Genomic DNA, 17,542 nt, shown 5'->3' with positions numbered 1-17,542 from the left:
GAAACGGACGGACAGACGGACGGACAGACGGACAGACGGATGGACAGACGGACAGACGGACATGGCTAGATCGACTCTCCTGGTGATGCTGATCAAGAATATATATACTTTATAGGGTCGGAAATGTCTCCTTCACTGCGTTGCAAACTTTTGACTGAAATTATAATACCCTCTGCAAGGGTATAAAAATAGAAAAGCTCAGTGATTCTTAAAACGTTGGTCAAACTAAATAGAGAATAGAGCAATTTTGTATATTTTTATACCCTGGCAGAACAAATATCAGGGCACATTTCCGACCCCATAAAGGATACATATATGTATATTCTTGATCAGCTTGACCAGCAGTCGATCTAGCCATATCCGCCTGTCCGTTTCTATGCAAGCTAGACTCTCAGTTTAAAAGCTAAAAACTTTCCCATAAGTGTAATTTCTAAGTCGAAACTGATCAGATCGGACGACTTATAACATATGGCTTCCATTGGAAAAATCGCAAAAACAAATTGAAATGACTTCGTCGGAAATACTGCGAGATATAGTAATTTTAAGCCATTTCAGAATAACGGTTTTAATATTATAAAATTTGACGAGCTGCAGTAGGAACTATCAACAAATTATCAGAAAATGAACATAATTACTGAGATTCACTGTTTGAACAGTAAACGCAAGCAAATCGAAATATAGTCATTTTATAGACGATTTAATTTGTAAAAGCTGCAAGGGTAAATAAACTTCGGCTTCTCAAAGTTAGCTTCCCTTCTTGTTTTAAGTAGTTGGTAATTTCTGTTTTTTTTAACTTTTCTTCAATAAAATGTTAACACTGAAAAAAAGCTTCGTAGAGCTTTTTAAATTAAATTAACCACTCTAGTAAGCACTTTTCTAATCTCACCGATTGAGAGCTTCCACTCGAACGCTTTGATTGGCCTAGTGCATGACTTTCGATTTTTTGGACTCTATATGGTGCACGCCTCCAAAAGTCTTGCCTTTTCTTGAGCTTATATTAGAAGCCATAAATAAAGAGACAAACTTTTGTCTGGACGGAACCTAATCCAGCTCTGATTATCGATGAATTCGATAATCAAACATCATAAATTTTAAATATATAACCTTGGTAAGACCAAACAAAGACTGGACTTTCATTGTTTGCAATTATTTCGCAACCGATCGGAATAGAATTGAATCTTCCTTTGGTGGATATTTGGGCGTTTAATGTACTGAAATAGTTTTCGATTTTTTTAAAAGTTTCACAACATTATTGTAAAATCTTTTAAAAGACTTTCTCATGAGATTTTAGCACTGCCTTGTGTATTTGTGATTAAGCATAAACACATATCAGGTCCAAACAATTGCCCTCGGGACCTAGAACTACTAAAAATATATAAATTTATGCTAAAAGTTCAATACCTTTATGTATGATTTCATGCTTAATATAAATCATTATAAAAACTTGAACAAATTATTGCACTAATAATATAATAATAAACTCATATGCGTTAACACTAAAATCACAAATGAAGATAATATAAAAAGTGTTTTACCATTTATATTGGGACTTAAAGATTTTCGATATAGGGTCTGTGATAATACATGGTCAACCCATTTAACAAAATCGGGCTTGGAATTGTTGAACTCAGCGTTTTTGGTGCACGTGAAATTTCAAATATTGTACCTATTTACTAACTTGAACCTAAAAATGTTTAGTCACCCTTTTCAATAAATACAAAGTCAAGATAATTTTTAGTTGGATGCATTTATTCAACAATCGATCATGGCTCTGATCCAAAGTGATTCTGACCCTTGGCTAGATTTGACTACCGGTTTCTCCCTTCGATCTAGAAGAGCTTGTAGTAGGCGCTCTGGATGTCAGTAATCCAGTCGACGTAGCTGGACACCTTGGTGAAGACGGAGGGCAGGTTGGCCAATCCGCAGGGGATGTAGCCCCAGGAGACGATGCCGATCAGCTCAGAGGCGGCGTTCTCGAACTCAACGACCAGTGGGCCGCCGGAGTCACCGTTGCAGGCGGACTTGCTCTGTTCCTGGGAAGAGGAGCAGATGTTGGATTCGGCCAGAGGAGCGGTTTCCGGAAGGGCCTCCTTGCACTCCTGGAAGTTCACAATGTCGGTGGTCACAGTCTGGAGGGTCTTGGCGGCAGTCAGGATGTAGGATTTGGGCTGTCCCCATCCGTACAGGTGGGTCTCTCCCTCATGGACTTGCTCGCGGCTGGGCAAGGTGGCGGCCTGCACCCACTCGTTGAAGATGAAGGACTCGCTCACGTGGAGAAGGGCAATGTCGTAGGGGCCAACGCCGCCGCTGTACTTCTCGTGGACGCGGCCGAAGTCAACCTGGCGCTGCTGCGTCAGCTCATCCACCTCGGCACGAGTGTGGAGTCCGGCAATGATGCTCATGCCAACGGGATTGGAAATGCAATGGGCAGCGGTCACCACCCAATCCTTGCTCACGATGGTGCCTCCGCAGATGTGCGAATGCTTGGCGTAGTTGGTGGCCAGGGAAACGATGTACGGGGCGGAGTGGGGTGCCGCCTCCGTGCCGTTGATCACGAAGCCAGTGGCAAAACTGGGTACGATTTTGGCCAGCTTGTCAGAGAGCTTGGCTCCCTGAGCGACGGCCACCAGGGCAACAATTAGGGTTACAGCGATCAACTTCATTCTGCTGACTTGCGAAGAATGTCTTCTGCCTTTCCGGCGGAAAGCCCCTTTTATACTTGTCTTTCACTATAGATTACCAGATAGATTTATGAATCGTAATTGGCGATTAGTTTATTTCGTCTGAATTGATTAGGATTGGCTGATTGGGAAAACGCGTACTTTATAGTAACGTACCCTTGAGTGGGAAAAGCCCTGGAAAACTCCATCCACGTGGTCGTGCGTAATGTGTTAACTGAGGTGTTGACACGGCAAGGTCGACCAAGCCCCAGTCTCAAAGGATGCTAAAAATACTGACCCCTCTCGACGGGTTCTTCCAGCTAGCGGGCAAAGCCAATTAAAAGTGTATTTCATACCCCTGAAGTGACCGCACGTTTACGTAAACATTATCTGGACAACAGACACACGACGGGGCATGTGGCCCTAATGCCCCAACACAGGCGGCAATTATGTGCACGGATGTGCATGCGGGAGTGCACTCCACTTCGTTTTACCATTTCTCGCCCGGAAGGGTAATTGCATGTTTTATATGCCACAGCTTTACCCGACGAGGGTAATGAGTTCTAGAGCTATGGAAACAAGCTGGCATACGACAAATATTAGAACAACTTATTGCAAAGCTAAAATGGGTTCTAAGAATTATCCATACTTTCATCGTTGGATTTCATACTCGCAATTATTATACGGTACTATATTGTTATTACCGGATATAAAACAATTATGTTACCAACCTAATCTACAGATTTCTACTTTACTTTAACTTACCTTCTGTTTAAAACCTTCATAAAATTATAATACCCTTTGCAAGGGTATACAAATTAGTCTTATACCAAATATTGTTTAATAACAGAACTAGTTCTTTGGGCTATTCGTACTGATAACAAAAGCTCCTCAGTCTATTAGTATAAAAGCCCCATTCCTTTTCGGCTGCCGGCTTAGACGTTTAATAGCTCGTAACCGTATCAGTAAAAATGTTATCGCCGCTTTTCCTGCTACCCCTTTTGGCTTTGGCCGGAGCGGCTAAAAACCCGAACATTCAGCACTTGACGTTGAGGGACGTCAGTCAAGTGCCCGTGGAGATCCAGCCTCTGATCATCGATGGCTACGATGTGCAGGGCGTTGATAATGTGCCCTACCTGGCTTCCTTGTCCCTGACAAGGTCCACTTATACCCACCTGTGCGGAGCATCTATTATCTCCAAACGCTGGCTTCTAACGGCTGCTCACTGTGTCAAGGAGTTGCAACAGTTTAATGGAGATGCCGTGGGAACACCAGTATATGCGGGGATCATCAACAGATCTAACGTTACTGCCGCCCAAGTACGCTATGTGGACTTTGCCTCCACTCATCGTTCGTTTACTGGCAATGCTGGAAGTGATAATATTGCCCTGCTTCATGTCTCCGAAAGTTTCGAGTACAACGCTCGTGTTCAGCAAATCGCACTGCCCGATATCAAGGATGATTATAGCAATAAGACAGCGGCTGCTTACGGCTGGGGACTGACAGATGCCGATGGCGATGAGTACTCCAAGGAGTTGCAGTACGCCTTTGCTCCACTGCTAAACAGCACCGCCTGCAAGGAGCTGCTCCCGGCGGATGCCCCTCTTACGAATCAGCAGGTCTGCTCGCAGGTTAAGACCTGTTACGGAGACGGAGGCACTCCCCTGGTATACTGGCCCCTGGCTGGACCCGCGGAATTGGTGGGCCTCGGATCCTGGAGCTATATGCCCTGCGGCTATGCCAAGCGGCCCACTGTATATACCTCTGTACCGCCCTACGTGGGATGGATCTACCAAGTGATCGCCGCCTACTACCAGCTAAACTGAGATTTAAGGGGTGCCAAAGGGGAGATCTTTGCGTAATACTCTACCACCGCATTAAAGTAAATACCGTATCTAATCACGGAACTCGTTAACTACGAATCGAAAACCGTGTTTTATTGCCCGATAAGTGGACGGCTGATTGCTCGAAATCGAACTACTATTTACGATTGCCGATCAGCTAGTGATATATGACAGTGTGTAAGTGCTGAGTAAGTGCACCAGGAATTCCAGTTTGGTGTTGGATCAAGGTCAGAGTTAAGGTTTTTCCTGGATTATTGTGAAATTTGTGCTTACCAAGCTAGGAAGGATTTAAATAATTTTTAATTTTAAATAATTAAAAATAATTTGTTAATATGAATTTCAAAACTATATGAGCTAATGTAGAGTATGTCGAAAGCAACGCAAATCTTATTTTACATTTAGCATTTAAGCACAAGTGCAGGCTCGTAAAATGATGCGTTTTTATTTCGTTTTTATGGCTTACTATATTAACTGGCGTGGGTCTTGTCTATAAATGAAATCCCATTTAGAATGCAATTCGTTTTAGTTTATAGTGGCAGCTGTTCAAATAATTTACTATGTTTGGCGTGTTTTTAAAAATAAGAAAAGAAGGACATTTTGGCAGACCGGAATGAATATGCAGCTATTAATAAAACGAAATATTCTGTAAAAAGACTTTGTTTAAAAACAATAAAGCTACCTCGATTATTTAAAACATTTTGCGATTTTTATATGATATAAAATTAAAATCGGGTTAGTCTAATAGCTAGGGAAAGGTCTCCAGCTGGTTCCCACTTCTCCCCTCCTCATCATTAATCATCATTTCTGAGCTTTGGAGCCGCCTCCCACAGCGAACTTGGTGACGAGAATATCTTCCGACTCATTTCCAATCGGTTGGCTTAGGGAAACGTCAGCAGCAGTGGCAGGCAAAGTTCTCGAGTATCTGGAAAACTTTCTCAGGTTAATCAGGAGTAGGGTGAAATAAGGGGAGGAAATTGGTTGTAAACAGGAGCTACATATTTTATGATATAATTTACATGTAGTTTCCCCCAGCAGCTGTTTAAACTCATTTTGATAGTTTGGTCCGAGGCAACATCCAGTACATTCTTCGAGGGAGCTGAACTAGTTGCTGAGTGGTTCCTGGCAGCGTTTGCATATCCCTAACCACCACCCATCCGACACAAAGAGCCCTCTAATGCACTGCATAACTGCTCCCCACCCTGTGGATGCCTGACAGCCCTTTCAGATCTCAGTTCCCTAAGCATGATTGACGGGAGAATGAAGAATGGCGTTTGACAATCGTCACCAACAGATGGATTCTACAGCATTACATGTTACCGTATGTGTAAATGGATAAATGCACTGAAAAAATGTTAAGGGGAGGGAATCTGTTTAAATGAAAAAGATTTGACAATAAAATAAAAAGATTATGCTTAAAAATATCCTAAACAAGAAAGGAAGCAAACTTTAGCAAGCCCAAATTTGTATACCCTTGCAGCCGCCACAAAGACGAAATATTCTATATTTCGATTTCGATGCTTAAACTATCTATGGATATAGGTTAAAAACAACAAAGCTATAATTTTATTTCCCTTTTTATGGGATATACCAGTATATTGGTATATTAAGGTGTCGTACTTTTTCCACAGTGCCATTATCTAAGGGACATCTGGCTAGCTGGCAGTTATCCCTTTTTCCCTTCTTGGTTTGCAGTCCCCCTTAAGCGTTTTATATACCCGACCGACATGCAGGGAGCAGATCCAACTGTTACACCAATTGAATTATGCATGTAATCGCTCTTATCCTATTCGCACACTCACACACAAATATTTTACGCAGATACAGATGCGGATTTTAATATTTGAGGAGCGTGTCAATTGTCAGTCATTGTCAGCTCGGGCTTTCAAGAGCAGTCACGAAGTGAAAACTGAAATTCACACACAATTTCTGCAGATGTTGTATTTCCAATGAATTTTGCAGATTGAAAATGAATTACCGAAAGTTTTCCTGTCCCTCCCGCGGCAAACTGAACTCAATTAGTTTTCAGTAACTAGACAAACAAGAAAAGCAACCAAGACAACTCGAGTGGTGATTCCAATTAGCGATGGACGAGCCATCGCTCCGGATTTCCCCAAACAATCAACAAACCCACCAGCCGGTTGAAAATCTGCAGAAAATATGAGCCTAATTGAATATCTCAAGTGGGGTTGGGGGGTTGGCGAATCCGAGTAGATGTTTTCAATTTCAATTATTAGGGAAACTCGCCTGTTCCCGCGAAAAGGGGAGGGCAAGCCACTTTGGCACCTAGCGGGTTCATTAAACTCAAACCCAAAATTCGAACCCGAAGGGATAATGAACTTTTGGCTGCGCAAATTAAATATGCTCATAACGAGTATTCGGAGCTCATCAATTTTTGGTCATAGCAACGAGCATTCCCTAATCTTAATGGGCCATTGCTGGGGTCAAGGAATTTGACCCGCTAATTTTAGTGGAACCGTGGGGGAAATGTTTGATAAGCAAACAGTTAAATGCTTGGGGTTCGAAAGAACTGGGTTATAATTACCATCGACGAGGTGAAAGTTCTTAATTTAATACTAAAACTTAAGAACTTTTAGTATTTCTAATAATATGAGATATTTAACTGGTCAATAAAACGTTTGAAATTATTTTTGTTTAAGATTAGAAATCTATTCTTTGAAAAATCAATGTAACGTCTGAAATGTTTTCTGATATTTTAGAGAGAATTTAAAATTAACAAAAGGTATGAGGCATTCTTTAAAAGTTTCTTAAATATAAAAAAAAAACAGTTTTAGTTGGTTCAAAATTGTATTGCATAGCGAATCGATGATTTTGTTTTTAAATTAGAAAGACTTGCAAAAAGAGTCACTTTTTGTTTTGCGGTTATAATAAATTTACCAAATGAGTAATTGTTTTTTAGAAAATTAAAAAAAAAATGACGTGGAACTTAACTGGAAAAAAATAATTGTATGCTTATCGGAACAAATTTAAGAAAATTTCTCCAAAACATTTTTGGGTACTTAAAAAATGTTAAACTTAAATAGTATTTAAATAACTTAACTCTTTGTAATTTTATTGTAATGGTTTTAATACATTAAAATCATTAATAAGTTTTTAGTTACTTTGATACTTGTTGCTGACAGCAGAGTGGCTCACAATTCTTGAAGTAAAGCTACGGAGAAAACCCCACTTTTCCCCACTCAACTTGATTGCTTTGGCTTTACCGATCATATGTACGACTTCTGTCCACCCACTATTTAAACGTCCTTCTACATTTTTTTTGGCCCGCGCAATTAAACGCGATATTCAACTTGCTTGCTTCCCGAGACATCTTGTTCGCTAGCTGCCAGATTTGACTACCACTTAATTAAGAATACGATTTACATTTTAATTTCGGCTGCCGTTATTCTGAATCCACATCTGTTTGACATTGGTAGCTGTGCGGGCAGAGAATGTTCGCATTTCGCCAGCCTTTTCTTTTATGAATGGATGACCGGGGTTGTTAAATATTTATGGCTGCCGGCAAATGCCCATTTAATTTGACTTAAATAATAAGCAGAAAAAACATATGACAGACAACTGCACTCAGGCGGGCAATTCAGCTGAGAAATTGGATGGGATAAATTCATTAGGGGGCAGTTCAATAAACTCTGGAAAAACAATTGTGTATATCATGTGTTCATCATTTATTGGACCCGAATCGGAGGCAGAAATGTGTTTTGATTATAACATGTGCTATCAATTCCGGTTAGACTTTCTCTTCCTCAAAGCGTTTTTTGTTTTGGTTTGATTTTCATTAATAAGGCTTTTGTATCTCTAATTTCAGGACTCGGGCAACGGAACACCGGTGACGATGCGTGTCGATTCCAAGGGCTTTTTCCTCTATTGGGTCGATCAGAACAACGAATTGGACATTCTCGATATAGCCACCATACGCGATGTTCGCACAGGACAGTATGCCAAGCGGCCAAAGGTGCGTCTTAATCCTTACTCACTTCTATACGATGTTCACCACCCTTTTGATGCTTCATCGGATACTTTTTCCTGGAGGTTGGCATTCAGACCAATGCAAGATTTAATATTTGATAGGTTACAACATTCTTCGCCGTTTTTCTCATTGAATTCGTCTGTTGATTTTCGAATGGGGATTACTTCGCAGGATTTACCTCCCTTTTTTCTTGTACAGCAGCATATACCGCAGCAGCCGCATCTCTCTAAAATTAATTTGGAGAAAATAAGAAATATTAGTTTGATTAGCGCACGCTCATTGAACATTGTGTTTTTGGGTGTCAATCTGAAGCATCTGCAACTCCAAAATAGATAAATTGTAAAGAAAAAAATTAATTACACTGTGAGCTAGTGGTCATAAATGTTTGGGAACAATGCAATGGAAATGGCTTTGGGCCAATAAAAGTATTCGATTGGCGCCGGCAGCAATCAAAAGCCAATTACTGGGACAGGTTTGTGAACGGATTTCCCAAGAATAAGAGCACAGGTAATCTACAGATTGCCCCGTTTGAATTGCCCAGCCAAGTCACGTGCCTTGCGTCCCCATCTTTGGAAATCGACTAGAAATCGGTATCCCAGTGTGATTCTGTGTGTTGCAACAATTTTCCGTAGTGAGATTTGCCTTCTTCTGCGAAAGGCTTTTTCCATTTTTGTACCATTTTCTTTTCATAGTAGAAGGACTCGCCGCATTGTATGCTACTATCGACCATGTGAGGAAGTTAATAAATTTATCTTGGCAATGACAAGGAATCATGGTTAACATGGTACCTTTGTAAAGCATTTCATGCTGGCCCCTTGGACCAGAAAAGTCATTTGAAACTTTCGCTGTAATTTCAAACCCAATCCGGGTCCGAATTCTACCCAACGCTACACCATCCTAACAGTCTCCGGCACATTATCAAATTAATGTGCAATAAATGCTGCTTCATTTTTTCATCAGTGCTCCAACCATTATGGCAATTAATTGGGCTTCATTTCCTTTTTGGTTCTTGGGGTGTGGCACTTGTGCTTCACTGTATAAATCAAGCTGCTCGTCCTGGGGCCACGCCCATAGCCCGCCTCCCCGATAATAGTTGTAGTTGTTGTTGCGAAGCGCGACAGGCCCAAGGCCAAAGCCAAATGAGTTTGGTTTTCCTTTCAGTTTGCCCAAAGCAATACAAAAAGTTGGAAAATGAAAGCGTTCTTGGCGCGACTGGAGGGATTCGTTCAATGAAAAGGGCCACACTTTAAATAATTTCCCAATATGGGAATCCAGAGTAAGATAACATAATCTTTTGAGGTAAATTACTGCTGGATAGTGCTCCTTTTACGTACAAAGCACTTAATATAAAACCTCTTATTCTGGCCGATACCAAAATACGAAATTAAAAATTTTGGTTAATGTTCTGATTCTCTAAAGTTAATTGTAAAGAAGAATTACGTTCCGAAAGTTGTTAAAATTTAAATCACCAATTAATAAGTAAGCCCCACTTTAAAAGGTGAATAAAGAACAGGGAATACCTTGCATAAGAGGCCACTGGGAAAAATGTGTGATAAAATCGTAGCATACATCCGAGAGCAAGTCTTTACCCTTCCGACCCGCGGAGTACAAGTCACGGAGATCAGTTAGTTATCCGACTTTATTTAAATCACAGAATTACGATCGCTTTAAATCAGCGCTAGACACTAATAAAACGGATACGACTCCAAAATTTACAAATGCGAACTATTACTAATAGAGTAACACCAAAACAAACATAGGGCGCTGGGGTAGAGTCATCCGCAGTGGCCACCACTCCTGGTCAGGCGGTTGCACAGGCGGGTCAACAGTCCGTCCAGATCCTTGGAGATTTTCCGATCGCCTTTCCGATTCCTCCGCTGCAGGGCACGTTGTAACTGTTGAATGGCTTGGATCCTGCCGAAGTGCGTTTGCATGCGAGGATTGCCGCAGAACAGGTTGTTGCATTCGATGGGATTGCACTTGTGGTGCGGAGCTGGGTAGGCCTGATCTTTGCACTCCATGTACTGGCGGTGCCGTATTTGGCGAAGATAATCGCGCACTTGGCGCTCTCGATCTCGCCGCCGCATTTCCTTGATCAGCGGGGAATCCTCCTCTTTTGGCGGACAGCATATTTCACAGGGGCAGTCCTTATTCGGCTGATCGTCCTTACCTTTGTCCTTGCCTTTATCATTGTCCTTTACTGGCTTAGGTTTTTTCTTGCCTCCCTTACCCTTGCCCTTGTCCTTGCCCTTGTCCTTGCCGTCACCTTTCCCCTTGTCCTTTTGGTCATCCTTTTCCTTTTCCATGTCGCCATCGCCACCGCCTCCGCCACCAAAGCCATCGCCACCTGGCTTTTCTCCAGGTGGGAGATTAGAATCTGTACTACGGGGCATCAAGGGACGATCCTCCTCCGAAGATCTAAATTCCGGCTCTTTAATTTTCTTATCGCCCTTCTCGTTGTCTTTTTCCTTGTCCTTGGTATTGCTCTTCCCTTTATCCGGTTTCTCTTTCTGTTTCCCTTCATCTTTTTTTCCATCCTCTTTGCCTTCGCCCTTTCCCTTTTCTCCCTTTCCCTTTCCCTTTTCTCCCTTTCCTTTGTCGCCCTTTTCCTTTTCGCCATTTTCCTTTTCGCCCTTTTCCTTGTCGCCCTCGCCCTCGTCACCATCGCCAATACCATTATCTTTATCACCGCCTTTTGCACCGTCACTGTCACCCTTTTCCCCTTTGCCCTTGTCCTTGTCCGTTCCCTTGTCCGTTCCCTTATCCGTTCCCTTGTCCGTTCCCTTATCCTTGCCCTTATCCCTACCCGACTCACCATCTCCTCCGGCGCCATCCGGCACGAACTCGCTGCATCCTTGGGATGGTGGGTCCTTGGGATCCTTGCAGCACTTTTCGAGTGCCTCGCATAGATCATTCCGGCCATTTGGGTCCTGTACAAAGCAGGACACCAGGGACTTGTAAAGCTCTTCGTAGTTTCGCGGCTCGGGCTCCTTGACCTCCTTCTTGGCATCCATTTCCCGCTGAAAGGCTTCGTCGTAGGGTCGTGAATCAAGCTTGTACTTGGCCCATTCGTAGTCGGTGCACTTGTTTTCCACTTCGCCACATTTTGGGGGGCAGTACCAGTGCTTGCGTCGCAGACCATGTTTTGGAGGCTGGTCCGGTTTTGCCATGTCCATAGCTTGCTCCCTGCTGATCGCCGGAAAGCCCGAATTGTCTTCGAAGGGATTCTCAGGATCTGCTGGCTGGGGGCAGTGAAGCCAGGAAAACGCGTTACTCGCCTTCAGCTGGCGCTTCACGTTGGGCATTTTGTCGAGCTTGGTCTTTAGGCAGTCCTGATTCAGAACGAATGCTCCGCTAGGTTCGGGCGCCTTCCTTTGAAGCTCCCACTTGGGTTTTATGTTTGACTTCTTCGGCGGCTTGGGCAAAAGACTCGACGCCTTTAGGCTCTTCTTTAAGACTCGGTCATAGAAGGCAGCTTGTGGAGTAGGGTAACCCGATCCAACGCCATACCATCCCAGGGTATCTTTCTGGGGACTGTAGTTCCACACGGTCAGTGAATCTTCCTTTCCATAGTCGAAGAGCCTTGTGCATTGGTTGGCCTCCATAGCATCGTCGATGTACTTAAGGGTCTTGGTCTCGTCGCACTTGGAGATCGGCGGTCGAATACTGGGATAAGTTTCCTGCAGGTGCGGCTTGTTGGTCTTGCAGTTGTTCCATCGCATCCACTGGTACATGGTGCGCGGCTCCTCCGCAAAGGTGTTTAGCGGGTCGGGTTCTTGGCAAACTGAGCCCCCTTGTGAGCCCTGCCCTCCCAGAAACCTCCGAGATCTTTGAGGCTGCGCATAATTTCTCCCCGTCATTGCGATAATGTTATCTATTCTCTGCTTGGTGTGTTTCCGATTCGGGTCCAATTTTTTTTTATATTTTATAAATCTTTAAGTTCAATCTGAGAACCAAAATGAAACAGGTTTTTTTTTTTAAATTTAGGTGTTGTCTGTTGAACACATGATAAAATTCTGAGAATGGATTTGAATTGTCAGCAGATCAATATAAAAGGGATTTCAAGGCCGCCTTAAAGAATTACATTTTCTATTCCTATGTTTACATTAAAACATCGTGTGGGTACAGCAGCTGCACCGTTAAAACAAATTTAAGATATAATATTAAGCAATAGCAATGACAAGGTGACAAGGTCTTAAAGAAATGGCGCTGAGACAAATATTTGTTCGTTAAAATAAAACGGTTTTCGTAAGTACCCCCCCTTAATTAGACTCCATGACATTGGCAAACCTGTGATTATTTAAAAGTTCGTTTATTATACAATTGTCAAATTTTGAAAGAGCACTTAAACGTGCAAATGAAATACAAGCCAATTAAACGGGCCAAAACACACTTCTCAGAAGCACTCGCACATTCGCTGGGCGATTCTTTGGCGGAGATCCTCGAGGTTGAAGATCAGCTCGTTGTTGACGATGGGATGCTTCTTGCGAAGGAGTCGGTGCAGATGTTGCAGGGCGCCCAAGCATTCACAATACTCGGATATCTTTGGATTCAGGCAAAAGCAGTTGTCGCAGGTAATAGGATCCACGGCGTGCTGGTGAGCCATTGGCCTTTGACCAGCCCACTCCATGTACTCCTTGTGCCTCATTCGCCGGAGGTATTCTCTCATTTCGCGAATCTTTTCCTGGGCAAACACCGATTGCATAGCCGGGGAGATTGAAATCTTCTTGGCATACAGACAGTCGCAAATGCAGCACTCGCAGTCTACTGGAGGACAGGGTGGACACAGGTCCTTCACGTCCTCCTCCTTCTCTATGCTGAGCGTCGGGGGCCTTCCGCTGTCGGGTTTCTTATTGGGAGGTTTCTTATTTGGTGGTTTCTTAATTGGCGGTTTCTTAATTGGCGATTTGTTAGGCTTATCAAAGACTTCTTCTTTGGTTGATGGTACTTCCTTTGTATTATTAAAGTCTTGTTTGTTTTGTTCTTTGTCTGATTCTCTGGACGCATAGGAAAAATTCCGAGTGGACGTTTCGGTGGTGCTTTCTAATATAGGCTCTTTGGGCGGCTTCAGCTTCGGGACAGGGCTTCTGGGTTTCAGTTTTCCTTCATCGGGATTTTTTATATCTTTCGTCTTAGTCGTGTCCGTTTCCTTGTCTTTTTCCTTGTCGTTATCCTTGCCTTTATCCTTGCTTTTATTCTTATCCTTACCCTTGGCTATGGTCGTCTCTTTTTCAGTATCCGTATCCTTATCTTTATCTTTGCTCAAGTCCGTGTCCTTATCCTTGCCTTTAACTTTATCTTTAACCTTATCTTTACCTTTGCTCATGTCCGTATCCTTACTATTTCCCTTATCATTTCCCTTAACGTTTCCCTTATCTTTTCCCTTATCTTTTCCCTTATCTGCTCCCTTATCTTTTCCCTTATCATTTTTCTGATCATTTTCCTTATCGGCTTTATCCTTGCCTTCATCTTTGCCTTTATCTTTGCCTTTATCCTTGTCCTTATCCTTGCCGGTATTCTTTTCTATATTTTCTTTATTCCCATCACCAGTTGGCTTGGTGGATCCTTCAGGTGCAGGACCAGGACCAGATTGGCCTCCACCATATCCTCCGCCAGTGCCTTTGCCTCCTCCACCTCCTCCTGCTCCTTCTCCTTTTCCACCTCCTCCTCCTCCTCCTCCTCCTCCTACTGCTCCACCTCCTCCCTCCTCCTCCTCCTCCTACTGCTCCTCCTCCACCTCCACCTCCTCCTGTTCCAACTCCTCCACCACCTCCTCCGCCTACTAATCCAACATCGCCCTCTTCTTTTACTTTCTTGACCATATCCGCACAACACTTCGCAAAGGCCACGCAATCGGGATCTGGTTGGGGTTTAACCTCGAAGCAGGCTTGAAAACGCTTATAGAGCTCATCGTAGTCGTGCGGCTCCCTCTCTGTTGGCTTCACTTTCTGCTCGAGGAACCACTTGCGGAAGGCATCGTCGTAGGGTCGTGAGTCCAACTTGTACTTGGCCCACTCGTAGGCCGTGCACTTGTTTTCCGGATCACTACATTTCGCTGGGCAGTACCAGTGATTACGTCTCAGACCGTGATTTTGAGCTTTTGATTCTGGTTTCTCCATATCCAGGGCTCCTCTCAAGCTCTCCCTTTTAGTGGATGCCGCATCCACGCCTAAAGGGTCCATAGGATCCAGGGGCTTTTCGCAGAATAACGTTTCAAGAGCCTCCTTGGGATTAAGTTTGTGCCGCACCACGGGCATTTTTTGGAGCTCCGATCTCAGGGCCTCGCGATTGAGGATGTGGGGCTGACATAAAGGAGCGGGTTGGGGCGGTCCTGTTGGTGCTGGAGAATTCGGTGACAGCTTGGGAACCCGTCTTCTTGGACCGAAGGCATGTTCCAGGCTGCTTGTCAAAGCCCTGTTGAACTTGACGGCTTCCGGTTGGTTCAACTCATCGGCAACACCATAATAACTGAGGGACTTGTGCGGACTCATCCTCCAAATTTGGAGGGCGTCCTGCCTGCTGGTGTTATGGTCCAAGCAGCCTCCCTGATCAACCGATTCCAACAGCCAGTTCTTTGTCTGATCGTAACTGCACCTGGACATCGGCGGTCGGATGCTGGGATACCGTTCGAAAGGTATGAATTTCTCGGCTTTGCAGTTGCGTTGACGCATTAGTTCATATGGTCTGGGAATTATCTCAGAATCATGGGTTCCGAATGGATTGCAGGGACCCCCTGTGTGAGTGGAACCACCACCAGAGCCCATCGTTCGCCTGCTGCTCATATCTTTATACTTGCGATGGCGACATGCGCTGAGACCTTAATTTGTGCTTTAAAATTTTTTTTTGTTTGTTTTCTATAAAAATTTTAAATTTTGTAAAATTAAAAAACTACTTTTTTCTATCTAAACCTATCGACTATCTGAAGCCTACTGCCGAATAAAAGTCAAAAACCTGGTGCGACTGGAATGACAGGTAGTACGTAGGTTAGTTGCTGTGTCGTTAATGTCCTTCCTCCGCAATCCAGCGTTCCAAAGTTTTGCGTTCCGTGATCCTAAGCGCTACGATCGAGTTATTTTTAATTCGTGGAAATCAATAAAATGTTGAATTAGAAACTTATTTTAGCTTTTATAAAAAACTTGTTTTGCTCAGCGAGCAAGTTAATGTTTTTGTTTTGTTCTTTTCTTCGTTTGTTTAATAATGAATATGTGACATGTAATTCAATCCTATTCAGTTTTTAAATTGTTGAAGTATCTATGAAAAACTAGATAACTACTAAAATAGTAAAAGTAGAATGCACAGAAAGAAGAAATAATAATAAACAATTTATTTGATATAATAAATTTCTGTTCTTTAATAACTAGACTCCGCAGTGCGTACAATTTTTCTTTGGTTTTCTGAAATTGCCATACTTTGTTGAGTATTATGTTATTAGTACCTTTAAAATCAATAACTGGAATTGGGGGCTGTCTAAAATTATCACGGGCAACTGGCGGCCCCCTTCTCTTGCGGCCTATGATGAGCGTTCTTAAAATCCAAATTTTAAGCAGAGCCAAAAGGATTAGCAGGCCAAAAGAAGCCTTGGGATTGGGAGGCGGTGAATGGGCGGAACTTCGCGTGAGCGCCGAGCGCGAAGCGTGAGAAGCAATTAAGATAATCGCCTAAGTCATTTCCGCTTTACGCTTCGCACGGTGGCGGACCAAAAATCCGGGCAGAGACCCGTAGGAGAAACCCGGAGAGCCGGCAACAGAAGCCCCGGCCATGACAGCCATTTACATTATTCAGAAGGACAAATTTGCCGGAATTAGTTTTTAGTTAAAAGCAAATCATGACGCTCGCAGATAAACGTTACCTGGAGCCAAGCAGGGTTTGCCCCGCATCCCCAGCATTGGTGAGTTGTCGTTTATCACCGCTAAACGGAAAGTCTCTTTAATGGCCCCCAGTGCCCGACGAAATCCAGGTGAGCACGGGAGAAGCCTTTCAATTAGTCGTCTCAGCCGCTCGGTTCAGGCTTCGCATCATCCATCCGTGAGCCTGGAATATTGCTGACCAGTAAAGCCTATTAACGGGCCGTTTTGCATACACTAAAGACGAAGGAGGGGTACACTTAATCAGAAATATTATAATAAGAAATTATCGATTTTAAATTTACATTCAGGATTTTAATATGTTTTCTATTTGGCATTGACCATTATTAGTTTTAGTTTCGTACGAAGATTGCAGGTCAAATCAGTCCCCAGACATTTAAGAGCATTGAAGTTATTCGCCAGAATTTTATTGACCCCCAGCTTGTGCATTCGATGGGCGAGCTCACAAGATAACATTGCTGGTCTCCGCTCTGTCAGGCCGCTCTTAACTGCCTGCCGATAAGGTCCACCCTAACTGGGCAGTTTGACAAATGTCCCAAATGTCGAAAGCGTTCCAGGAAGAAAGGCAAACACAAAATCTCCCCAAGTCTTGGCTGGCCACAAAGTTAGTGCCAAATTCATGCTCTGACTTCCGCTTTAAGTTGGCCGCCGCCAACGCTCTGAAGTCTGTGCTCCCTTATTGCAGTCGCGCTGTGTCCTGTATCCAAACTATGTGTCATGCATTCGAAAGGACGATGATAATCCCTGGCCGAGTCCCCCCTCAGTAGGATATTAAAAGAGAAAGACGGCTGCTCGACAGGAAAAATAAGTTTTTAAGCACAATACTAAGCGGGTAAAAGTGTTGAACTAAAAAGGAAAAAAGAAGCGTATGAGTAATATTTTTAATTTTCCACAATATAAACATTTCAAGGTTAAAGTGGCTACAACTTAAACTGATGATAGTTAGTACTATAATTATATAATCAACATCACATTTTAAAACACATTTAGGACACAGTTAAGCATTGAAGTACTTTAATACCAGTTCAGAGTTATTGATTTGTGTATAAATTCTTTGGAAGTGAATACAGTTCACTGTCTTTCCATTCAAAGAAATGTATTTATAACTTTTGCAGTAACAAGAAAGTCCCTCTAAGAAGTACTCATTTGCCTGGAAAGTCTACAAATGCCACTCTTTCTTATTTGTTC

General features: G+C 43.1%; 5 protein-coding genes across 12 annotated transcripts in view; 2 read left to right on the top strand and 3 right to left on the bottom strand.

The window, feature by feature from the left end:
• LOC108049084 (1-phosphatidylinositol 4,5-bisphosphate phosphodiesterase classes I and II) overlaps positions 1-17,542 on the top strand; it is a 51,191-nt gene that overhangs the window by 20,202 nt on the left and 13,447 nt on the right. For all 7 annotated transcript variants that reach the window (XR_001769521.2, XR_001769520.2, XM_017130139.2 and 4 more), the window contains exon 3: positions 8,328-8,474. Coding sequence is in view for 5 of the 7 variants with exons in the window: in XM_017130139.2 (XP_016985628.1) it covers positions 8,328-8,474 (147 nt within the window). In the remaining 2 variants the exon portion in view is untranslated. The remainder of the gene's footprint in view (positions 1-8,327; positions 8,475-17,542) is intronic.
• LOC108049089 (lectizyme) lies at positions 1,729-2,680 on the bottom strand. The gene has a single exon (XM_017130146.1). The coding sequence runs from the start codon at positions 2,661-2,663 to the stop codon at positions 1,830-1,832; it is 834 nt and encodes a 277-aa protein (XP_016985635.1). The 5' UTR covers positions 2,664-2,680; the 3' UTR covers positions 1,729-1,829.
• Positions 3,608-5,200, top strand: LOC108049088 (trypsin). Its single transcript, XM_017130145.2, has one exon. It carries the CDS (start codon positions 3,632-3,634, stop codon positions 4,484-4,486), a length of 855 nt encoding a protein of 284 aa, XP_016985634.1. The 5' UTR covers positions 3,608-3,631; the 3' UTR covers positions 4,487-5,200.
• LOC108049086 (neurofilament heavy polypeptide) lies at positions 8,469-12,508 on the bottom strand. Of its 2 annotated transcripts, XM_017130143.2 has the most exons (2): positions 11,305-12,494; positions 8,469-8,715 (listed from the first exon to the last, which is right to left on the bottom strand). In XM_017130143.2, exons 1-2 carry the CDS (start codon positions 12,347-12,349, stop codon positions 8,510-8,512), a joined length of 1,251 nt encoding a protein of 416 aa, XP_016985632.1. In that variant the 5' UTR covers positions 12,350-12,494; the 3' UTR covers positions 8,469-8,509. The 2 variants fall into 2 exon arrangements, with proteins under 2 accessions (XP_016985632.1, XP_016985631.1); XM_017130142.2 differs by lacking the exon at positions 8,469-8,715 and having other exon boundaries at positions 10,111-12,508.
• Positions 13,811-15,654, bottom strand: LOC108049085. Its single transcript, XM_017130140.2, has one exon. The coding sequence runs from the start codon at positions 15,269-15,271 to the stop codon at positions 14,057-14,059; it is 1,215 nt and encodes a 404-aa protein (XP_016985629.2). The 5' UTR covers positions 15,272-15,654; the 3' UTR covers positions 13,811-14,056.

This window comes from Drosophila rhopaloa, unplaced genomic scaffold, assembly GCF_018152115.1.
Source record: "Drosophila rhopaloa isolate 14029-0021.01 unplaced genomic scaffold, ASM1815211v1 contig_2, whole genome shotgun sequence".
Lineage (NCBI taxonomy): Eukaryota > Metazoa > Arthropoda > Insecta > Diptera > Drosophilidae > Drosophila > Drosophila rhopaloa.
The sequence above is the reverse complement of the archived record's forward strand: the minus strand, read 5'-3'. Positions and strand labels throughout refer to the sequence as shown.